This window comes from Symphalangus syndactylus, chromosome 17, assembly GCF_028878055.3.
Source record: "Symphalangus syndactylus isolate Jambi chromosome 17, NHGRI_mSymSyn1-v2.1_pri, whole genome shotgun sequence".
Taxonomy (NCBI): domain Eukaryota; kingdom Metazoa; phylum Chordata; class Mammalia; order Primates; family Hylobatidae; genus Symphalangus; species Symphalangus syndactylus.
In genome coordinates this window covers 40,597,515-40,623,966 of record NC_072439.2, presented here as the reverse complement: position 1 = coordinate 40,623,966, position 26,452 = coordinate 40,597,515, and the positions used below count along the sequence as shown (strand labels likewise).

The 26,452-nt window shown below is 33.7% G+C and overlaps 1 protein-coding gene across 3 annotated transcripts in view; it reads right to left on the bottom strand.

Annotated features, from left to right (window-relative positions):
- REDIC1 (regulator of DNA class I crossover intermediates 1) overlaps positions 1-26,452 on the bottom strand; it is a 91,153-nt gene that overhangs the window by 46,325 nt on the left and 18,376 nt on the right. The window contains exons 2-7 of one of the 3 annotated variants that reach the window (XM_055250262.1): positions 25,280-25,319; positions 22,378-22,516; positions 19,834-19,966; positions 19,408-19,456; positions 18,318-18,503; positions 15,958-16,073 (exon numbers count right to left, since the gene is read on the bottom strand). In XM_055250262.1, the coding sequence (XP_055106237.1) occupies positions 15,958-16,073; positions 18,318-18,503; positions 19,408-19,456; positions 19,834-19,966; positions 22,378-22,516; positions 25,280-25,319 (663 nt within the window). Of the gene's footprint in view, positions 1-15,957; positions 16,074-18,317; positions 18,504-19,407; positions 19,457-19,833; positions 19,967-22,377; positions 22,517-25,279; positions 25,320-25,871; positions 25,972-26,452 lie in introns of those variants that run through there. The other 2 variants (XM_055250264.1, XM_055250263.1) reach the window with 2 other exon arrangements.

Below are 26,452 nucleotides of genomic sequence, written 5' to 3'. Positions count from 1 at the left end.
CAGGAGAAGGAAATAAAGGGTAATCAAGTAGGAAAAGAGGAAGTCAAATTGTCCCTGCTTGCAGATGACATGATTGTATATCTAGAAAACCCCATCATCTCAGCCCAAAATCTCCTTAAGCTGACAGGCAACTTCAGCAAAGTCTCAGGACATAAAATCAATGTGCAAAAATCACAAGCATTCTTATACACCAATAACAGACAGAGAGCCAAATCATGAGTGAACTCCCATTCACAATTGCTTCCAAGAGAATAAAATACCTAGGAATCCAACTTACAAGGGATGTGAAGGACTTCTTCAAGGAGAACTACAAACCACTGCTCAATGAAATAAAAGAGGATACAAACAAATGGAAGAACATTCCATGCTCATGGGTAGGAAGAACCAATATCATGAAAATGGCCATACTGCCCAAGGTAATTTATAGATTCAATGCCATCCCCATCAAGCTACCAATGACTTTCTTCACAGAATTGGGAAAAACTACTTTAAAGTTCATATGGAACCAAAAAATAGCCCGCATTGCCAAGTCAATCCTAAGCCAAAAGAACAAAGCTGGAGATATCACGTTACCCGACTTCAAACTATACTACAAGGCTACAGTAACCAAAACAGCATGGTACTGGTACCAAAACAGAGATATAGACCAATGGAACAGAACACAGCCCTCACAAATAATGCCACACATCTACAACCATCTGATCTTTGACAAACCTGACAAAAACAAGCAATGGGGAAATGATTCCCTATTTAATAAATGGTGCTGGGAAAACTGGCTAGCTATATGTAGAAAGCTGAAACTGGATCCCTTCCTTACACCTTATACAAAAATTAATTCAAGATGGATTAAAGACTTACATGTTAGATCTAAAACCATAAAAACCCTAGAAGAAAACCTAGGCAATACCATTCAGGACATAGGCGTGGGCAAGGACTTCATGTCTAAAATACCAAAAGCAATGGCAACAAAAGCCAAAATTGACAAATGGGATCTAATTCAACTAAAGAGCTTCTGCACAGCAAAAGAAACTACTATCAGAGTGAACAGGCAACCTACAGAATGGGAGAAAATGTTTGCAATCTATTCATCTGATAAAGGGCTAATATCCAGAATCTACAATGAACTCCAACAAATTTACAAGAAAAAAACAAACAACCCCATCAACAAGTGGGTGAAGGATGTGAACAGACACTTCTCAAAAGAAGACATTTATGCAGCCAACAGACACATGAAAAAATGCTCATCATCACTGGCCATCAGAGAAATGCAAATCAAAACCACAATGAGATACCATCTCACACCAGTTAGAATGGCCATCATTAAAAAGTCAGGAAACAACAGGTGCTGGAGAGGATGTGGAGAAATAGGAACACTTTTACACTGTTGGTGGGACTGTAAACTAGTTCAACCATTGTGGAAGTCAGTGTGGTGATTCCTCAGGGATCTAGAACTAGAAATACCATTTGACCCAGCAATCCCATTACTGGGTATATACCCAAAGGGTTATAAATCATGCTGCTATAAAGACACATGCACATGTATGTTTATTGTGGCACTATTCACAATAGCAAAGACTTGGAACCAATCCAAATGCCCAACAATGATAGACTGGATTAAGAAAATGTGGCACATATACACCATGGAATAGTATGTAGCCATAAAAAATGATGAGTTCATGTCCTTTGTAGGGAAGTGGATGAAGCTGGAAACCATCATTCTCAGCTAACTATTGCAAGGAGAATAAACCAAACACCACATGTTCTCACTCATAGAATTGAACAATGAGAACACATGGACACAGGAAGGGGAACATCACACACCAGGGCCTATTGTGGGGTGGGGGGAGGGGGGAGGGATAGCATTAGGAGAAATACCTAATGTTAAATGACGAGTTAATGGGTGCAGCACACCAACATGGCACATGTATACATATGTAACTAACCTGCATGTTGTGCACATATACCCTAAAACTTAAAGTAAAAAAAAAAAACTCAAAGACAAATAATTCTAAAAACAAGAGAGAAGTTGTCATATAGAAGTGAATTCCTATTAGACTAACAATGAATTTTTAACAGAAATCTTATAGGCCAGGAGAGAAAGGGATGATATATTCTGGTAGCCAGGAATCCAGAAAGGCTATCCTTCAAAAATGAAAGAGAAATAAAAACATTTCCAAGCCAAAAAGAAAAGAAAAAGAAAGGAGGAAATTCATCACCACTAGATCTGCCCTACAAGGATTGCTTGGGGACTTTTTCACCTCAAAGTGAAGGGGTGATATCTACTGTCACGAAAATGCATGAAAGTATAAAACTAACTGGTAGAGCAAAGATACAAATAAGGAAGAAAAAGGACTCAAATGTTACCACACCAGAAAATCAAACCATTAAGATATATAATAAGAGAGAAATAACAAAAGAAATACAACCAGAAGACAATTGATAAAATGACAGAAATAAGTCCTCACATATCAAGAGTAACCTTGAATGTAAACTGATTAAAATTTCCCATTAAAAGATATAGATCCACTGAATGAATAAGAAACCATAACACAACTATATGCTACCCAAAAGAAACTCAATTCATCTGTTAAGACATATATAGACTGGGCCGGGCGCGGTGGCTCACGCTTGTAATCCCAGCACTTTGGGAGGCCGAGGTGGGTGGATCACGAGGTCAGGAGATCGAGACCACGGTGAAACCCCGTCTCTACTAAAAATACAAAAAAATTAGCCGGGCGTGGTGGCGGGCACCTGTAGTCCCAGCTACTCGGAGAGGCTGAGGCAGGAGAATGGCGTGAACCCGGGAGGCGGAGCTTGCAGTGAGCCGAGATCGCGCCACTGCACTCCAGCCTGGGCGACAGAGCGCGACTCTGTCTCAAAAAAAAAAAAAAAAAAAAAGACATATATAGACTGAAAGTAAAGGGATGGAAAAAGATATTCCACACAAAAGGAAACCAAAAGTGAGCAGGCTTCAAGTCAAAAACACTTCAAAGAAACCAAAGGTCATATATAATGGTAAAAGGATCAATTCAGCAGGATATAACATTTCTAAATATATATATATATGCACCCAACACTAGAGCATCAAGATTCATAAAGCAAATACTATTAGATCTAAATAGAGAGAGACACCAATACAGTAAGAGTTGGAGACTTCAATGCCACACTCTCAGCATAAGACAGATTATCTAGACAAAATATTGAAGAGGAGGAAATCTTCCTAACTCATTATATGAAGCCAGCATTACTCTGATATCAAAACCAGGCAAGGATACAACAACAGAAAGAAAATCATAGGCCAATATTCCTGATGAATAGACACAAAAATCCTCAACAATACACTAGCAAACCAAATCCAAAAGTACTTAAAAAAAGATAATACATGATAATCAAGTGGATTATCCTAGGGATATAAGGATGGTTCAACATATGCAAATCAATCAATGTGATATAAAACATCAACAGAATGAAGGACAAAAACCATATTATCCTACCAATTAATTCAGGAAAAGCATGCAATAAAATTCGACACCCATTAATGATAAAAACATTCAACAAACTAAGCATAGAAGAAACATATCTGAATATAATAAAGGTCATCTATGACAAGCCCACAGCTATCATACTGAATGGGAAAAACCTGAAAGCCTTTCTTCTAAGAACTAGAACAAGACAACGATGCTCTTTCACCACTCCTATTCAACATGGCATTGGAGGTCCTAGCCAGAGCAATGAGGCAAGAGAAAGAAACAAAAGGCATCCAAACTGGAAAAGGGAAAGTCAAACTGTCCCTCTTTGCAGATGACATGATCTTATATTTAGAAAAACCTACACTCCACCAAAAAAAAGCTCTTAGATTTGATAAATTCAGTTAAGTTGCAGAACAGCAAGTCAACAAACATCAGTAGAATTTGTATACATCAATAATGAACTATCTGAAAAACAAATCAAGAAAGCAATCCCATTATATACCTACAACATATAAAAATAAAATACCTAGGAATAAATTTAACTAAGGAGGTGAAAGGCCTCTACAAAGGAAACTACAAATCTTTGGTAAAAGAAATTGACGAAGATACAAATGGAAAGACATCCAGTGCTCCTGGATTGGAATAATGAGTATTGTTAAAATAATCATACTACCCAAAGCAATCTACAGAGTCAATGTAATCCTTGTCAATAAATTTTTCACAGACATCGAAAAACAATCCTAAAATTTGTATGGAACCCAATAAACAGCCAAAGTAGCCAGAGCAATCCTGAGCAAAAAGAACAAAGGTGGAGGCATCACACTACCCAACTTCAAAATATATTACAAGGCTATAGTAACCAAACAGCATGATATTGATACAAAAACAGGCACATGGACCAATGGAACAGAATGAGAACCCAGAAATAAACCCATATATTTACAGCCAACTGATTGTTGACAAAGGTGTCACAAATATATCTTGGGGAAAGGACACCTTCAATAAATGGTGCTGGAACTAGAAATCCATATGTGGAAGAATTAAACTAGACCACCACTTCTCACCATATACAAAAATCAACTCAAAATATTAAAGACTTAAATGTATAGCTTGAAACAATAAAACTATTAGAAGAAGATACAGAAGAAACACTCCAGGACATTGGTCTAGGCGAAGATTTTATGACTTAGACTTCAAAAGCAGAGACAAGAAGAAAAAAATAGATAAGTGAGACTATATTAAACTAAAAAGCTTCTTCACAGTAAAGGAAACAATCATCAGAGTGAAGAGACAACCTGTTGAATGAAAGAAAATATTTGCAAATTATTAATCTGACAAAGGACTAATATCCAGAATATACAAGAAACTCAAATGACTCAACAGGAAAAAAACAAACAATCCCGTTAAAAAGTGGGCAAAGGATATAGACACTTCTCAAAAGAAGACATACAAATGCCCCAAAAGGTATATTTTAAAAATGCTCAACATCAATAGTCATTAGGGAAATGCAAATCAAAATCATGATAAGGTATCATCTTATTTCAGTTAGAATGGCTATTATCAAAAAACAAAAAAATGACAAATGTTGGCAAGGACATGGAGAAAAGAGAACTCTCATACAGTGTTGGTGAGAATGTAAATTAGTACTGTCATTATGGAAAAGAATGTGGAGACATCTCAAAAAACTAGAAGTAGAATGGCAGTATGATCCAGCAACCTCATTACTGGCTATTTATCCAAAGAAAAGGAAAACAGTCTATCAAAACAATGTATGCACCCCCATGTTTATTACAGCACTATTCACAATAGCAAAGATATGGAATCAACCTAAGCATACTTCAGTAGATGAACGGATAACAAAATGGTAAATTTACAAAACAGAATACTATCCATCCATTAAAAAAGAATGAAATCGTGTCATTTGCAGCAACATGGGTGGAACTGGAAGTGAAATAAGCCAGACACAGAAAGACAAATAGCACATGTACTCACTCACATGTGGGAGCTAAAAAAGTTCATCTCTGGGGGGTAGAGTGGAATGATAGTTACCAGAGGCTGGGAAGGATGTAGATATGTGTGCAGAGGGAAGGGAGGGGGTACGAAGGGAAGTTTAATGGATACAAACATATAATAGATAGAATGAATAAGTTCTAATATTTGATAGTAGAGTAGGGTGCTGTAGTTAACAAAAATGTGTTGTACATTTCAAAATAGCTAGAGGTGAGGACTTAAAATGTTCTCAACACATAGAAATGATCAATGGTTGTGGTGATGGATATCCTAAATACACCGACTTGATTATTACACATTCCATGCATGCAACAACATACCACATGTACCCCATTAATATGTACAATATTAAATAATATGTATCAATAAAAAAAATTTTAAAAAGAACAAAATATATGAGACAACAGTTTTCAGTCAGAGGAGACCAGGTGAGCAAGATAATGATCCCTGAGAGAGAGAAAACAAATGAAGAGAACTCTCTGATTGTTCCTAGGTTATTGTCTGGAGAGAAAATTCAAGCCACAGAATAAGGAAAGGGAACCCAATTAGAGCCCAACTGAGACTCCCTTTGTTGAGGAAACAGCTGGGGATCCAGGGAGATGGCAGAGGATAGAGTTCACAAGTTAGAGTACCACAAAGGAGAGTGTTTCAGAGAGTAAGACCTCCAGACATTCAGAGTGTTCTCAAGTGTTCAACTAAATACTAACCGGCACATGCATGTGAAGTAATTGCCGAGGGCTGTGGAAAGAACCACCCAAGGTAGGAAAAATAGAACAATCTCAGGAGCTCACTAGGGCTAGGAACATTTTGTTTCCACCCTCTAGAGTGGAAAATTTCATAATTCAAGGGGGATCAAGAAAGTATTCAGAAGGGTATTGCCTCAGCAGTGGAGCAAAATTAACTACAAACTCAAGGCTTATTGGTCCTGCTTGACAAAATTTAAAAGCAAGCCTCAATAAGATCATAGTGTTTCCAAGTACCGGAACGATTTACAGGATGATGTGCAGGAAAATAAAAATGTCCAGCAAGCCATAAAGATAAAATTCACAATGTATAGAATCCAACAAAATTACCAGGAATGCAAAAAAGAGAAAATCTATAATGAGAAGCAAAATCAATTATTAAAAACAGATCAAGAAATGACAAAAATAATGGAATTCATAGACAAGGACATTAAAACAGTTATCATAAGTATATTTCCTGTATTCAAGAAGACAGAGGAAATACTGAACATGCTTAATAGATACATGGAAGATAAAAAAGAAAAGGTAAATCAAAGTTCTAGAGATGAAAATTACACTGGATAGGATTACCAGCAGATAAGACCACACAGAAGGATACAATTACGGACTTTGAAGATATAATATAATCTACAGAAAATAAAACAATGAGAGAAAAAAGACTGGAAAAAACAGAGCACCAGTAAACTGAGATTTCAAGTAGACTAATTTACCAATTTGAGTTCCCCAAGGAAAAGGAAAGGAGTCTGAAAAAATATTTGAAGAAATAATGGCTAAAAAATTTTGATAAAAATAATAAGTCCACAAATCCAAGATCAACAAAACCCAAACACAAGAAATAGAAAGAAAATTAATATTTTAATCAAAGAATAGAAATCAATGTTTAAAAAATCATGACAGAAAAATCACAAAAACAAAGACAAAAACTATATTATATATACAGATATTAAGATAATGACAGCAAACTTCTAGTTGGAAACTACACCAAGTCAAAAGACATCTTTCAAGAACAGAAATTTGCAAATATACAAAGATTAGAGCATTAATCACCAGCAGATCTGCAATATAAGAAATGTTAAGTCTTTCAAACAGAAAATGACACCAGATGGAAATCTAGACCTACACAAAATAATGAAGACCACTAAAAATAATAACTATGTGCTTAAATATAAGAAACATATTTTCTTATTTAGCTTTCTTTAAAACAAAACAACAATGCATTATTGGGTTTATAACATACACATAAATAAATGTGTGAATATAACACAAAGGCCAAAGGAGAGAAGAAATAAAAAGTATACTACTGTAAGATTCTTATACTATACTTGATACTATAGCTTGAAGACAATCTGTGACACATTAATATATATTTGATAAAGTCTAAAGCAATCAATAATAAAACAGAATTATAGCTAATAAAGAGATGAAAAGAAGTCATAAAAATACTTACAGTAGAAAAAGAGGCAAAGGGACAGATAAAATACAAATAGCAAGAGGACAGACTTAAACCCAAACCTATACATTGTCATATTAAATGTAAACCATATTCTTAGCCACAGTACCAGTCTCAATAAATTTGGAAGGATCAAATCATACAAAGTATGTTCCTTGTCCACAAAGGAATTAATTCAGAAAGATAATGGGAAAGTCTTAGTTTCTGGGAACCAAATACGAAATTTCTAAATAACACATGGATTGAAACAGAAATCCAAAGAAAGATTAGAATGTATTTTGATCTAGGCTGGGCATGGTGTCTCAAGCCTATAATCCCAGCACTTTGGGAGGCCGAGGCAGGTGGATCACTTGAGGTCAGGAGTTCGAGACCAGTCTGGCCAACATGGTGAACCCCCAACTCTACTAAAAATATTTTTAAAACTTAGCCAGGCATGGTGGCAGGCACCTGTAATCCCAGCTACTTAAGAGGCTGAGGCAGGAGAATCACTTGAACCCAGGAGGCAGAGGTCGCAGTGAGCCAACATCACACCACTGCACTCCAGTCTGCGCAACAGAGCGAGACACTGTCTCAAAAAAAAAAAATATTTTGATCTGAATAAAAATGAAAACATAATATTTCAAAATTTGTAAGATACAGCAAAAACAGCAGTTAGTAGGGAATTTATAGCCCTAAAATGCCTATATTAGTAAAGAATAATGGTTTCAAACCAATGACCTTACCTCTTAACTGAAAAAAACTAGAAAACGCAGAGGAAATTAAATGCAAAATAAGCAGACAAAAGAAAATAATAGAGAAGCAGAATTCAATGTAATTTTTAAAAATAGAAAAATAAAAGACTTGTGAAACTAAAAGGTAATTCTGTAAGAACATAAATAAAATTGATATTGCTGCAATCAGAATAGTCAGAAAAAAATAGAGAATAGAGAAAAATAATCTCATTAATGAGAGAGAAGACAGTGCTACAGATGGTAAAGATTTCAAACAAATAATAAGAGAATGTTATGAATAACCTTATGTCAATAAATTCTACAAGGTAGACAAAATAAATACATTCTTTGTAAGACACAAACTACCAAAGCTCACTCAAGAACAAATAATCTGATTGACTGGCCCTGTGTTCAGTAGAAACTTAAAACTATAATAAAAATCCTTCCCAGAAAAGAGAACACCAGTACTCATATGTCTTCACTGATTAACTTTATGATTTAAGTTAGAAATTACAATCATGTATCACTTTACAACAAGAATACATTTTGATAAATGTGTCATTAGGCAATTTTGTCATTGTGGGAACATCACAGGGTGTACTTACACAAACCTAGATGGGACAGCCTACTACACACCGAGGCTATATAGTATGGCCTATTGCTCCTAGGCTACAAACCTGTACAGTATTGCCTACAGTACAATTGCCTATAGCACAATATTGTAGGCAAGTGTAACACAATGTTATTTGTGTATCTAAACATAGAAAAGGTATAGGAAAAAAATACAGCATAAAAATTTTTTTAAAGGCACATCTGCAAAGGACATGTACCATGAATGGAGTTTGCAGGATGAAAGTTGTTTTGGGTAAGTCAGTGAGCGAGTGGGGAGTGAATGTGAAGGCCTAGAACATTACTATACACTACTGTAGACTTTATAAACACTCTACAGTTACGCTTCACTAAATTTATTTTTAAAAATTTCTTTCATCAATAAATTAACCTTATCTTACTATAGCTTTAAAAATGTTTTAATTTTTTAAACTTTTTGACTCTACTGTAATAGCTTAAAACAAACACATTGTACAGCTGTAAAAAAATTTTTCTTTACAACCTTATTCTATAAGCTTTTTTCTATTTTTAAATTTTTTTTAATGTTTTCTTTACTTTTAACCTTTTTTGTTAAAAACTAGGATATAAACATACATTAGCCTAGGTCCACACAGGGTCAGGATCATCAATCTCACTGTCTTTCACTTCCCCGTCTTGTCCCACTGGAAGGTCTTCAGGGGCAGTGATTCACAGGGAACTGTCATCTCTTATGATAACAATACCTTCTTCTGGAATACCTCCTAAAGGCCCTGCCTGAGCCTGTTTTACAATTAGCTTTTTTTCTAATAAGTAGAAAGAGCACACTCTAAAATAACCATACACAGTACAATAAATACATAAACCATTAACAAGTCATTTATCATTATCAATTATTATGTATTACACATAATTGTATATGCTATGCTTTTACATGACTGGCAGGTTTGTTAATACCAGCGTCACACAAACACATGAGGAATGAGCTGTGCTACTATATTACGATAGCTACGACATCACTAGATGGTAGGAATTTTTCAGCTCCATTATAATCTTATGGGACCACCATCATATATGCCATCCATTGTTGACTGAAACATTGTTATGCAGCACCTAACTGTATATGCTTTCTATACAAACTCTTCCAGAAAATTAAACACGATGGAATACTTCCCAGCTCATTCTATGACACTGGCATTATGCTGGTCAAAACCAGACTAAGATATTACAAGAAAAGAAACCTACAAAATAATATTCCTCATGAAGACTGATGCAAGATTTCCTAACAAAATTTTACCAAATCAAAGCCAAGAATACATAACAAGAATAATATATTGTGACAGGTGGGATTTATCCCAGGGATACAAGGTTGGTTTTACATTAGGAAAAGAAGAAAAAAAAAACCTGATGTGGGGCAGGACCTTCTGGGATGATAGAGTGAGCAATTTGGCAAATACTCTCCCCCCAAACGCAATGTTAAAACCAGACAAAATGTGCAAAAACAACCATTTCAGAATGTGTGAAGTAACCAAAGGCACACGACAAACTGAGAAGCAGTACTTCAAGAAAACTACTGAGCTTTAGTAGAAATAGCAGGTGTCCATAGAGTTATAGCCCAGAGCTGTCCCTTCCCTCCACCCCTAGATCCATGAGTGGTAGCTCTACCAAGGTTGGAGAGCCCCATAATGGAAGGGCATCAAAAACAATCATACTTTCAGTGGCAAACCATCAGAGAAGTCCAACACTGCAGCTCCCTGAGACTGTAATATTTGAGACCCAGCAAAAACCATTAAGAAATTTCATAGAGAAATCAGGAAAACAAATAGTCATAATGAGCTTTGATAAACTCCCAGACCGGAGGTCATCTAGGAGGATGCAAATATGTGTAAGACTGTGTGTACACTCAGGAGAGGCCAGAGAGGGCCTCAGGTATCTACTCATCCTTGGCTGAATGTGAGGTGTTGCATGCAAGAGGAAGCCTTATTAGGTCTAGCTGTTTAAACACAACTTCTGACCAATCATTAGTTGACATCTAAGCAGTACTATGAGAGAAAGATATAAAATCAGTAGGTTAAGCTACCACTTTAAGAAACTAGAAAAAGAAGGGCAACCTAAATCCAAGGCAAGCAGAAAAAGAAAATTATAAACATTAGTGTAGAACTTAAAAAATGGAAAACAGAAAAACAATTGAGAAAATTGATTAAACCAAAACTCAGTTGTTTAAAAAGACCTACAAAATTGAAAAATCTTCAGCTACACTAAACATGAAAAAAAGAGAATGCTTATCTAGAATTAAAGAAGTGATATAACCACCAATCTTACAGAAACTAAAAGGATTTCAAGGGCATACTATAAACAACTTCATGCCAACAAATCATGCAACTTAGATGAAATGGACAAATTCCTAGTAAAACACAAATTACCACAATTGACTCAAGAACAAACTAGACAATCTGAACAGACCATAACAAGTAAAGAAAATGAATTAGTAATTAAGTGTTCTCACTAAAAAAAAGTCCACGTGCAGAGGCCTTCACTGCTGAATTCTAAGAAAAACCTAGAAAAGAAATAATACCAACCCTCCACAAATTCTTACATAAAACAGGAGGAAACACTTTCAACTTTTTCTATGAGGCCAGTATTACCCTGATACCAAAGCCAAACAATCACAAAGAAATAAAAAATTCAGACAAATATTCTTCATAAATATAGACACAAAAACCATCAATAAAATATTAGCAAACCAAATCCAACAACATATGGAGAGGATTATACACCAAGCAGGTTTTTTTTTTGTTTGTTTGTTTTAAGATGGAGTCTCACTTTGTCTCCCAGGCTGGAGTGCACTGGCGCGATCTCGGCTCACTGCAAGCTCCACCTGCCGGGTTCACGCCATTCTTCTGCCTCAGCCTCCCGAGTAGCTGGGACTACATGCGCCTGCCACCACACCAGGCGAATTTTTTTGTATTTTTAGTAGAGACGGGGTTTCACTGTGTTAGTCAGGATGATCTCGATCTCCTGACCTCGTGATCTGCCCACCTTGGCCTCCCAAAGTGCTGGGATTACAGGCGTGAGCCACCACGCCCGGCCTACACCAAGCAGTTTTTATCCCATCAATACAAGGTGGTTTGACACCTGAAAATAAATTGTTATATATTAACAGGTTAAAGGAAAAAAAAAAAACAACATCATAATTTCAAGAGACATGGAAGGAGCACTTGACAAAATTCATGATAAAAAGTCTCAATGCTCTAGAAACAGAAGAGAACTTTCACAACCTGATAAAGAACACTTACAAAAACACCTATAGCTAACATCATACTTACTGGTGAAAAGACTGAATGTTTTTCCCCTAAAACTGAGAACAATAAGCACATCTGCTCTTGCCACTGCTATTCAGCATTGTACTGGAGGCTCTAGTTAGCAAAGTTAAGCAAGAAAGGGAAGTAAAAATTGCTCCCTGGCCTTTTGGCTAAGATCATATTCACAATGCAAAAAAAAAAGAAAAAAAAAAAAAAAGAAGAAGAAGAAGAAGAAGAAGAAGGCATCCAGTTTGAAAAGAGAGAGGTAAAAATATACTTACTTATGGACAATATATTCCACCATGATTTAAAAAAAAACCCTACTCAACTATTACTAGAATAATAAATTTGTCAAAGTCAAAAGATGTAAGATTCATATACAAAAATTAATTGTATTTCTATACACTACCAATGAATAATCCAAAAATGAAATTGGGAAAGTAATTCCATTTACAAAAGCATAAAAAGAATAAAATACTAGGAAGAAAGAAACAAGGCTTATATCCTGAAAACCATAATACATTATCGAAGAAATTAAAGATGAAAGAGGAAAAACATTTTATGCTTGTGGACTGGCAAAGTTGCTATTGTTAAGATGGCAATTCTTTCAAAATTAATCTATAAATTCAACATAATCTCTTAAAATCCAAATAGGTTTGGTTTCTGGTTTTTGGTTTTGTTGCAGAAACTGACCATCAGATCCTAAAATTTATATGGAAATGCAAAGGATTAAGAAAAGCCAAAACATTTTTGAAAAAACAAATGTTGGACTAATATACTTCTTTGATTTCAAAACTAACAATAAAGCTACAGTAACCAAGACAGTTTGGTACTAACATAATCAACAGAACAGAATTGAGATTCCAGAAAAAAATCCTTATATTTACAGTCAACTGATTTCTGACAAAGGTGCCAAAGCAATTAAGCAAGGAAAAAATATTCTTTTCCACAAATGTAAATAATGGATTCAGACCCTTACCACACCCAACACATAAAAATTAACTCAAAATGAATCATAGACCTACATGTAAGATCTAAAAGTATAAAACAAAAGAAAATCTTCATGACCTTGGGTTAGGCAAAGATTTGTTGGTTTTGACACCATAAGCACAATAAATGAAAAAATTAATAAGTCAGACTTCATCAAATTAAACCTTTTGCACTTCAAAAAGGTACCAGTAATAAAATGAAAAGGGTAAACATTTCACCAAAGAGTCACAAATGACTAATATCCACATGAAAAGATGCCAAAATCATTAGTCATTAGGGAAATGCAAACTAAAAACATGAGATACTACTACACACTGACTATAATGGGTTAAATTTTAAAAGACTGACTGTACCAAGTGTTGACAAGGATGCATTGCAATATTCATATATTGTTAATGGGAATATAATATGATACAAATACCACTGGAAAATAGTTCAGTAGTTTTTTTTAAACTTAAACATACACCTAACACATGATCCAGTCATTCCACTTGCACCCAGGAGGAATGAAGTATATGTCAAAACAAAGACTTATACATGAACTGTCACAGCAGGTATATCTGCAATAGCCAAAAACTCGGCAGAGGCCGGGCGCGGTGGCTCACACTTGTAATCCCAGCACTTTGGGAGGCCGAGGCGGGCAGATCACAAGGTCAGGAGATCGAGACCACGGTGAAACCCCGTCTCTACTAAAAAATATAAAAAATTAGCCAGGCGTGGTGGCAGGCGCCTGTGGTCCCAGCTACTTGGAGAGGCTGAGGCAGGAGAATGGCGTGAACCCGGGAGGCGGAGCTTGCAGTGAGCCGAGATCGCGCCACTGCACTCCAGCCTGGGCGACAGAACAAGACTCCGTCTCAAAAAAAAAAAAAAAAAAAAAAAACTCGGCGGAAACACCAAATGCCCACGAACAGGTAAATGTATTGTTGTGCTATGTCCATACAATGAAATACTACCCTGCAATAAAAAGGAATGAACTATAGATACGGGCAACAACCAACATAGATGAATTTCAAAATAATTACACTGAGTGAAAGAGGTCAAACAATAAAAAAGAACATACTATATGATGTCTTATTTAAAATTATAGAAAATATGGGCTAATACACAGCAACACAAAGCAGATCAGTGGTTGCTTTGGGATACATGTAAGGGATGTGAAGCAATAGGGAGAAGGGATTACCAAGGTACCCAAATAAACTACTGGGGATAATAAATGTGTTCATGTGTCATTATCTTTGACATTGTCAAAATTTATCAAAGTGCATATATTATCATAGTTAAATAAGTTTATTTTATGTCATTTCATAAAACTGTTTTTAAAAAATGTATCTCAGAACAAAAGAAAGAACTGTTACGTTATGTGGCATTACAACTCTCCAGGCAAGAAAGAATGATGTCATAGACTGGGATGGAACCCATAGAAACAGAAATGTAAGTAGATAATTTTAAAGTTTATTAAAATACAGAATTTACAACACTTTTTGGTGAAATGGATACCGAGAGTTGAAGGAAAGGAAGGAATCAAGGACAATTTTTATTTTGGCTTTAGCAACTCAGTGAACAGTGATGCCATTTACTAAAATAAGGAAACTAGGATAGTATGACAGAGTCAAGGTTTATCATCACATCACCAGGAGTGGGTCAAACTGGTTTTACAAGCTTAATAGATTTTAAAACAACAAACTAGGGTTCACAGAATTCCCTATTACCCACAGTTTCACTTTCTGCAGTTTCCGCTTTCCATGGTCGGTCTATAACCCACAGTCAACTGCAGTCCAAAAATAGGTAAGTACAGTATATATAGTAAGATACTTTGAGACCAAGAGACCACATTCTTATAACTTTTAACAGTATATCGTTATAATTGTTCTATTCTATTATTAGTTATTGTTGTTAATCTATTACTATCCCTAACATAAATTAAACTTTACCATAGGTATGTATGCATACAAAAAAACATAGCATATATAGGGTTTGGCACTGTCTGCAATTTCAGGATTCCACTGGGGGTTTTGGAACATATCCCCTGTGGATAAGGTGGCACTACTGTACTGTATATATAGACATCTAGAAAATGAAAGTGGGATTCTATTCAACTACCACAAATGTAAAAAAGAAATCACTATTTTTGCAGAAAAAGAAAACAGTAATTCACGGAAATTATAAAATGTGCAAAATACCTCTGTCCAAAATAATTTTAAAACTAAATAAATGACTCTGGGAGGCTGAGGTGGGCAGATCACTTGAGGCCAGAAGATTGAGACCAGCCTGGCCAACAAGGTGAAACCCCATCTCTACTAAAAATTCAAAAAGTAGCCAATTGGCTGTGGTGGCACTCGCCTGTAATCCCAGCTACTTGGGTACTAAGGCACGAGAATCACTTGAACTCAGGAGGCGGAGGTTGCAGCAAGCTAAGATAATTGTGCCACTGCACTCCAGCCTGGGTGAAAGAGCAAGACTTCTTTCCAAAAAATAAAAAATAAACTTAAATAAATGAAAGGTAGATGTTCATGTTATAAAATAATTACTTACACTATTTTAATTAAATAACACATTTTACTTTTTGAATTTTTTTCGAGAAGTATTACTTAGGACTCATATTTTTAACTAAAAATATTTGTGTCCATTAAAATCAAATTTCTAAGTGAAAGTACAGAATGCTACAGCTTCTTTATTTCCTTCAGCATCTTTGCTTACCTGTTTAATCTTTCAAATAATGTCCCAAATCGTGTAGTTTTATGTGATGGACTGAGAACATCTTGACTTTTATTTAATTTGGAAAGCAAGGAATCAGAACAGTTAACATTACTGAGCTGAAAAAAAAAATTTGAAGAAACTGCCAAAATAGTAAATGTACATATATACAATTTAAATTATTTACCATAAAATGTCACGTAAATGAACTACATTTATATTTTAAAATTGTATAAATAGTCCAAAATAAAGTAATTTTACTACTTATTGAAAACAAAATAAACACTTTCCTAACAAAAAAATCAATACTAGTATCTGAATAATTGTTAAAATAACAAAGTTGATATGATGGTAAGCTAACCATTTTCTCCAAGTTAAAAAAACAATAAAAAAACAAAAAAAAACACCCAGGACACCAAGATCTTTAATAATTTTAAGTTAAATTTCTCTGACAGAAAACAATAATTTATCCTAATACAAGAGCTATACTTATCTCAGTTCTTCCATTTACTGAATAACTTCAGATTGCTACTTTAATTTTTCTGAATATCAATATTATTCAGTTCAATAGGGAGAGTGTGAAGACTATTGTGAAAAGAAGATAATAAATTTGTTAATGTGGAAAGTACCCTATAAATGTAACTTATTATATTGGCCCAACACTAATCTATTCAACAATAATTTATATCTGTCATACATTTGATTTATAACTCATGAAACATAGAAATGAGAAGTCCAAACACAACCAATGACAGAATTGTCCAAAAAAAAAGGAGAGTCAAAAAGAGACACTGAAAGTCTTTGGGGAAAAAAAATAGACTAAAGTCAGAGAGAGCTTATACTAATGTCTCAGCTAACTAATACATCTGAGAGAGTGACAGAGGTGCAAAATGTTATCCCTTAAAATAAGAAACAAATCAAAAGAGAAGAGAATATAGTATTATATATTCGACAATACTACTTAACTAAGGATCAGGAAACCCCAAGTCACTTTTTCTTCTAACTTGTTTTTCAACTCATTTTCTTTTGTATTTTATAATTTCATTTTAATTATTTTCACTTTTTTTGAAATTCCTCCAAGTACACTATTAAGTACTTCCCTAGTATTTCATGATGTGACACTATGATTGAAAAGGGACATTATCTCTTTTCAGTCTTTTACCATGTTAAGTATAAAATTATTTACCTCTCTGGAGCTCATCATTAACCTGCAGTCTGTAATATATACAGACAAGAAAGTAGAGATTACACAGATGTTTTATCCTCTATCCCTAAACTATTTAATAGAGCAAGGATGAGTTATAAGCTGATCTAGAATGTAGATTTTTGTCTTATGAAATATAAACTGAATGGGTAATTGAAAATGTCTTTCATTGCATCATTCGAAAATTATTGGGCCTTTATAACAAGGCTAGAATGGGTCACAGGAATGTAATACTTCATTTTCTCTTATCTGGGAAGTCTTTAATAAAAACTTTAATAAAATAGAATTATATATAACTATCATATGGCATATATATGTAACTGATATGCTATAATATATAGCTATAATATAATTTCTAAAATGTAAAACTATAAATTAATTATAAATTGATTTATAAATAATATATAAATATGTCATAAAACCACTGCATGCTAAAAATAAGATAAATTCAAAACTAAGTATTCCCATTAACAAGACATAGTGTTTATGTAAGCATTTTCCTCATTACCATTAGACATTAGTATAGTAACAATTAAATTTCATTTTTAGTAGATTTCCTGGTATGCTCTATGACAGATGTATTTTAGAATCTTAATATTTATATATTTTATATTTTTAGCTTTAGAGCACACAATGATTGAACAACATTTTAGCACATCTCTATATACTTGTATAGTGTTAATTGAAAAACTTAAAAACTTGTCATCTTTCAAATTATAAGAATCAAGCCATCACAATTCACACTTTAAGAGACTACTACGACATCTCTGAAACTGTATATTGCTATTCACAGGACACTTTCCATATCATGCATATTGGGTCATCATGACATCACCAACTAATCAATCACAGTGATTATAAACATCAACTACTATATAACACACTGAACTACTTTCAATTCTACTATCAATAGTTTTCTAAGAGAATGATACATTCCAAGATTTTTTTTAAAAAACACTCCAGTTCTGGGATTCACAATCTTCTACAGTGCAAAGAATTAAGTTTTTGATGTAAAGGGAATTATCCTTAATTTATCTCCTAATTTGTTTACATGTATAGCAATTCAAAATGTAAATATTTTAAATCTATAAAAAGAGAAAAAAAGAGTTTCACGAAAATATAATAATATAAAATGCTAAGAACTAATGATTCAAGGTACCTGGTCATTCTGCTTTTTTTCATATGCAAGTTTCTGAGGAGTAGGTGCTATTCCAGGTGTGAAATTTAGTTTTGGAATACGTCTGTTAGAAGGTAACTCCACTGAAAAAGATGGTGGAGTGAAACTGCAGTTCTCTATTTTGCTGAACTGAGGGTCAAGCATACTATATGAGTCCATGCCTTGCGACTATAGGAAAGAAGATAAAATCATTTACATTACCAAAATATATAAACTAGAGAAGAGGAAAGTCAAAATAGTGAAATTAAAATAAGTGAAAAGGGCAGGGGTTACAAAAGAAAATGTCCTAAGGCAAGGCAACCCATCAGTAATTGACAGAACTTACTAGGAAGAGAGTGGTTATCAGTGAAGGCTACACTCAAGAGCACCTTTCCCTCTGCCTTCCCTACTCCTGCTCCTCTCCATCCTCAAGCTCCATTCCTGTAGGTTACCTTCTAAAGACAGGAAATCTGAGTTTCATTAACCCATAATCCAGGTGACAAGATTTCTAAGGGATTTTAGTATCATTGCCATTATCTTTCTGATCTAGCTTAACTCTGGCAATTCAAAGGAAAAAAAATGATAGCTAACAATATGACATTAGATGTTAAAGTGTCAAGCTTTAATTATAATCTATGCATTTTCTAATTGATTAAAATTTTATTTCCTAAGAAAATTATTTGCTATACTTTGAAAGAGAAATCATCTTGGGATCCATGTGAGGGCTGGACACCACAATTTGATATAAAGTAATCTGATTACTATGTTTGAACAGATGAATTGCTCAATAATCACGTGAACCCAAAGTAAGAATCCCTAAGTGAACTGTCCTTGGCAGCTCATCAGTAACAAGCAGAATCAAATGTTATGCAAACATAGGCCTAGTCACATTACCAGCCGTCCAAAGAGATTCTCATAAGCAATCAATTAAAATATTCTTAAGGCATAGATTTCTCACCTGGAAAGCTTTTAAAAGAATTAAAGGCTCAAAATTTTCTTTAAAATAATTTTCTCCAGTATTCAGACATTTAGATCATTAGGTGGCATGTCACAATTGCTGAAATAACTTATAGAATTTTTTTTAAAATCTCACCTGGACTAGGCCAAGATCTTCCTTGCTACTTAGTCTTTGATAGTTTACACTAATGAAAAGAAAAATTTAGGTCAAAAACATAAATTGAAATAAAATTGACTGTCCTTTCCTGTATTTAAAATTCATACTTTTCTACACAAAACACATAGAAACCTAAGTAAATCATTACAGGGTCATAATATTACTCAGTTTTATAAAAATTATATTAATACTAGTGATAGACATTTTTATGATAAGGTAGTCAAACAAAGTGTACAAAATCTGGATCATTTGATGAAGGTCTTAATCATTGCATAATACTGTTAACAGCCAAAAAAACAAAAACTGGGGGTAGAAGGTAAGTATTTTATACATTTTCAAGTGAGTAAAAGTGTTGCTAATAACCAGTTTAAACACCTAATAATATAAATCCTAGCTAAAACCTACTTGGTTTCTGTATCATCAAGGCAGAGTTTAGAAGGTACACAGTGAGGCGACATTGGAAGTTCTAAATTATGCTTTCTTAGGGGCATTTTTATGTCTCTATTCATGTTCACATGGGTTGGTTTTCTCACAGTTTCTACAATAAAAAATATATAATTTTAAAATCAGAATAAAAATATTGTAAAAGTACTGTTTAATAGATCATGTTCATTACATAAATGTACATCTAAAAAATTTTACTAAAACATTTACATTATATCAGTGCTAAAATAAATCATTACAATATAAACAACTACCACAGAGACTTTAAAACATGTTTTTCTTCATCATATATATTCCACATTATAGCTGCCCTATTAATTTAGTTCTACTTTTTCTTCCACCAAGATTTCTCTGATCTCCAGACTAGATTAGATACTATGTTATATATTCCCACAGTACTATATATATTTTCCCTTTCTCTGGTCAGTACTTTCACCTACTCTATTTTTGTGATACACCCACCCAAACTGTATACATAGTTATAGTGTAGATTTTATATCTTCTTATAAAACTCTGCCTCAAGCCAGGCACCGTGGCTCATGTCTGTAATCCCAGTTACTAAGGAGGCTGCAGTTGGAGGATTGCTTGAGGCCAAGAGTTCAAGACCAGCTTGGGCAACACAGTGAAACCCTGTCTTTAAAAACAAAACAAAATAAAACTCTTGTCTCTCTGGATAAAATAATTGATTTGGCAGTAGCCATCTGACTAAAGGTGAACCAATAATAGTATCCCATTCTGCTAGTTATAAGCGAAATTTTTTCACTGTGAGATTGGTACCAGTAGCACAAGGAAATATTCTTACAGTGGAATTTTAAAATGTGGGACCAGAGAAACAATTCTCAGTATTTCCTTGATGGCAAAACTAGAGGAGGTGAGTAATATTAGTTTCTTAAGGCCATGTTTTGAGCCTCAATAATAAAGACAGTCAGAGAGAATAAAGTTAATAACTGAAGTGAAAAAGAATCTTGATAGTATTCAAGTCCCTGTTTCAAGTCATCTCTGAGGCCCACTGCACCATCACCCTTCCTGTTAAAGGAGTAAAAAGATAACTGTTTTGAATTTCTGTCATTTGCAGCCATGAGTCCTGATTAATAAAGCTTGCTTTCTGTTTTATCCTCAGCACCCAATAGAGTACTTACAGTGGGTACTCAATAAAAATATGCCGAAAAAATAAATGAAAAGAAAGTGCAGGAGTTCAGGACATTATCCCAAAATAAGCCATCTTGCTATTTAAGAAAACAGCAGAAGCAGGAAGGTTACTCTCAGCTTTCCCCTGAAGCAGGTCATAAAACCCTCATTCGAGAGGTGCTCTGGTTATACTTGGAAGAAAATAATATCCCTATCTCTGAAGACACAGGGTCACAAAGAAGAATCTGAACAAAGAGGCCTTGCTAAGATCTCCTTAGTTTATTACTATTGGATCATTCTTTTAAAAATCCAATCATACTTCTTGAGGACTATACACTTTTTCATCAAACCTGGCAAGAAAAATACACAAGTTTAGCCATTTCTTCCAATCTTAAGATCTTAAATTTCTTATCAAGGCTCTTGTGTCACATAAAACTTACTAAATAAATCTGTATATTTTTCTCCTGTTAATCTGTCTTTTGTCATTGAGGCTTTAGCCATAAACCTAGCAATGGATGAGGAAATATATTTTTATTCCCCTTCAACTGGGAATAAATAAAGGTAAATACATCAAAAAGATTTACAACAAAAAGTTTTATTCTCAAAGTCCATGAACAATGTATTTATTCTTTCTAAAGTGTAACTAAATTTACTTGTGTAAACTGTTATCTGTGGAGGGAAAAAAAATGATGGAGAAAGGAAATGAGGAAATATTAACAATATTCTAATCAATTTCTATCCCTTCCTGATAAATTGTCTTATTTTTATGCTCATTTTTAGCAGTTCTTTTAAAAATTAAATATCAGACACAAGTTCCTCTAAAAGAGGAACAATATACTCTAATTAAGCTTTTTATTTACTTGAAGTATCAAAATATATGACAAAATGGACTTTATTTTGCAGTATTAGACTGCTATGATTAACATCCCAGGAAAGTGTAATAAATAATTCAAGTGATGACATAGGAAACTAGTCATTGAGGCAAAAATCTTTTCAGATCTTCCTTTCATACCTATCCTCTAAATAGTAAAGAATAGTTAATTTGTTGACATGTACTAACATTTATTCCCTGCTCTCTAGCTAAACTTTGGTAACTACCTGCCTGTATAGAATAATGTAACAACTGTACTATAATAAGTTTAGTGACACCTAATAAATTAATTTTATATAACACATACACAACATAAAAATAAAAAATGGATTAAGCAACAAAACGTTTTAAGCAGATATTAACTAGGCATCTAATTTAAGAGAGCAACCAAATTTTAAAATTAATTTTCCACATGCTTTGAGCTCGAAAATTACAAACTAATTAGAAGGCTAAACATTATTATGATCACATCAAGTTCAAAACAGAATGCAATTGGAATGACTTACCAGGAATTTTCTTCTTGCAAGATATCTGATTTACCATATATAGGTTAAGAATGTCTAAGCTGACAGCAGAGTTTTTGACAGGAGATAAAACTCCCAGTGATTTCATTTTTGATTTTAACCTGTGTTTTTCAAAATATTCCTAAAATAATTAAAAATTAAAAAGAATGCAGCAAATATGTGGTTTTAGACAGAATTATAAATAATAAAAAAGCAATCATGTTATTAAGTCATTGACTTGATACTTTTATATTTTGTGACATCTTTATATATTAATACATTACAATTAATCATAACTTGCAGTTTGCCTAAAGACTAAATTTCACAGCCTTTTATGATCTTCCTTAAGCATAACCTTTAAAACAGAATGCTATAAAGCTATTCTCTGAAATCAAAAGATTAGAAATTATCTCTATATGGAAAGTTAAAAAAATCTGGTAACAGAACAATTCTGACAGGCTAAAATCTTGTTTTTCTACAAAGTATGCTATTCTGCAGACACAGAAAAACCTTAAAAATATGCACAGCTGAGTGCCATTAAAAGTCAACAGAAATGAAGAAAAAAAAAGCTATGTGCAAATTAATCTGCAACCAAAGCCAATTTCATTTATTTGTTATCCCTCCATGATTCCTAGATGTTTGTTTTTTTAACAAGACTTGCACATAATTATCACTTTATCCAGTTTTTATTTTCTTTCTGTTTGAACTGTTATTATTCTTTCTTATTGCCATTCTTTTCCTTTCAGGTTACATCATTAATTAATTTAAATAAAAATTAACTAATATTTATTTATCAAGCAACTATTATGTGCTAGGTTGTGAAAACATCTTCTCTTCCATTAAATAACTCATAATATAATGCTGTGAATGTAATTATAAATGTGAAATTGTCAGAAATGAGAAAAAGCTAAGATGGCAAAATATTTGGTGCAAGAGGTCATAATTTGAAGAGGTTACATATCATATTTATTTTCAAGAAGTTGAGGCTCTTTCACATTAACATTTCAGAATATTGTTAATTATAACTTTTAAGTTTGTAAAAATCTTGTAAGAACTATAAGAGACTTGCCAATGATCACACACAAAAAAGTAAATGTCTTGTTTTACAAAATAAATCATAGATAAAAGGTATTTGTTCATATTTCATTTGAGTGATCTGGAACTCCAAATTAGACTAAAATGTATTTTTAGACCACACTATGGTTAAGCAATGAAATAACAGGATCTTCGGGATGTAAATATTTTTCCACCTTGAAACAACAACTCAGTCAATGCTAGATCTTATAATTGATTGTGTCCTGGAATTAAGAAGTTGTTAGTTCATCTGTACAAAGTGCAATGGCACTGTACTTTGTGATGGATAAGACCATAGCGAGGAAGATGATGACACAAATAAATACAACTGAGTGTGATTGGGGATGCTATCAAATCCTAGGAAAGGTACGGAAATTATTGTTTGTGGGTAGGGTGGGTACAGGGAAAGGAGGAGGACATGGAAGACTTCTTTGGAAATGAGTTCTAAGATAGATGGATGAGTCAGAGCTATCCAAAGAGGGTAGGAATATAAGGTTCCAGGAATAAGGAAGAACAATACAAAGACTGTCAAAGGGACTAAGCCTTTATTCCAGGAAACATGTTGAAGAAGTTTGTCCCATATTATCCAGCCATCATGATAGTCTCTAATATGTTCCAAGAAAGAACAGAAGTATGTAACTAACTGATTCACTTGACAAGACTAATCTCAATTTTTTTGTCAAGTCTCACTTGGTAAAAACAACTAGAAAACAATTTGAAAAGAACTAGAAAACTTTCAGAAACTAAGTAATCAAATTTCAACTTGAAAACAGTCATTAAAAAGGAACAACCAGAGAGATAGAAATAAAATCTGGAGAATGTACCAAAGAAATAACAGAAAGAATTTGCTTTGTGTAGGAGATGACAATGTAATAAAATAAATTGGACTGACAAATATCCTTTCAATTGAATAGCATAAAGTTCATTGTTGACTTTAGCAAGATGACTGAGAAATGAATGGGATGCAATATAAAAGGGGATAGCTGGGAAGGAAAAGAATCCAGAGACTGCCACTATCCTGCTTTTATAATATGACTCCGTTGTTTTTACTGAAATTTTACTACCTTTGATCATATTAACATCATTGGGTTTTTTTCTGTTTTAGAACTTTATATAAAGGAATCTTACTGCTTATATTCTGTGAGTTTCTTCTTTTGCTCAACATTATGTATTTGAGATTCATCTGCATTAATTATATGTAGCTTATACATTTGCACTGCTATGCTATTACTTGGATATGCCATAATTTGTTTAACCATTCTACTATTCTACTGCTAATGGATGTTGGGGCAGTTCCCTTTCCTTCTCCTTCCTTCCCCTTGCCTGTCTTCTTTCTCCACCTCTCTGTTTGCTATTTCAGCATAACAATGACCCAAACAAATCTTGTACATATCGAAAAGGGCACATGTACAAGGGTTTCTTTGCTCAGTTGTAAGGTATATACATGCTCAGCCTCACTATGGAATGCAATCAGTGTAATAAAAAATAAAGACAAAATAAATGGAAGTAGTACACAGGTTATGACACCATTACTGTATATCATTTATCTAGGTAATAAATGATTATTTAAATTAGAATACCAATACTCAGGTAGTGAGAAGTGGTCAGATCTGGGATACATTTTGGAACTAGAAGGACAGCAGGAATCAACAATGATCTTTAAGTCTCTGACTGAGCAAAATACATTGCTAATCAAGCTATCAACAAGGAGGTAGAAGACCAAAGGAAGATGGCCTCCAGTTTCACTTAGGTGAATATATTAGTGGTAGAAAAGCACTTCAAGGTCATGAGTCTCATAAGGCTGACAAAAATAAAAACATTTTTTCTTTACCTTTTGCTTTCTTCTTTCCTGCTTGATCAGAACCCTGGACCTGAAAAAAGAAGCAGAATAAAATATATAGTGATTAAAGAAATGGCCTTTAAGACAATTGCCAGTTTAGCTTAATTGAAGATTTAGAGTTAAAATCTAAAACTGTAGTATCATTGCATTTTTTTCTGAAAAGAAACTATAAAAATATTCTTAAAGTATTTATAGTATGATGTTTCACAAAATTTTCTTAGGAAATCCAATATCTAATAAAAAATACTGCATGCCAATGATGAATAATTAAGTATAAAATAAATCTGAATTCTAATGCTAAGACAAGCAAAAAAAATGCATTGGAAAGAATATATCCCTGAAACATCTGAGAGCAATATTCTCGGTCAACATTCTTTTTTCTTTGTATTTCAACATTCTACTGAAATCTACAGAGAACAGAGAGGAAGTTGAAATCTATCTGGGATCTAAGGAAATGTGAAGTGTATTGCTAGAGAAACATCAGTTACATTAACATATCAGCTATATGTACTTGAAATCTCATATCTATGTCTTAATCTGTTCAGGCTGCTATAACAAAATACTATAAGGCCAGGGAGCTTACCAAAAGAGAAATTTATTCCTCACAGTTCTAGAGGTTAGGTAGTCCAAGATCAAGGCAACAACAGATTCGATGTCTGGTGAGTGCCCACTTTCTGGTTTACAGATGACATTTTTTTGCTGTATCCTCATTTGGTAAAAGGGGTAAGCTGACTCTATGTAGCCTCTTTCACAAGGGTATGAATCTGAATCACGAAGACACTGCCCTTGTGACCCAATCACCTTCCAGAGCCATCCCCTCCTAATATCATCACCTTGGGAGTCAGGATTTTAACATACGAACTTGGGGGAAAGACAAAAGTTCAGACAATAGAATCTTCTTTTAAAAAAAAAAAAAACCTAGTAGTTCTGGATGTGCTTTGTATCTATAATCCTTGAGCCAAATACAGCAATGAAGACCAATGATAGTGCAGTATTTAATGGTTATATTTGTTCTATTAATAACAGTGGAACACTATAAAATATTCATGACAGTATTACCAGATTTACGTAACTTTTAGACATGCATAACACTATGGTCTCAAATTCAAGATTTATGTAAGAATAAGTAAAATGACACTGTGTCTTAACTGTATAATATCTAAT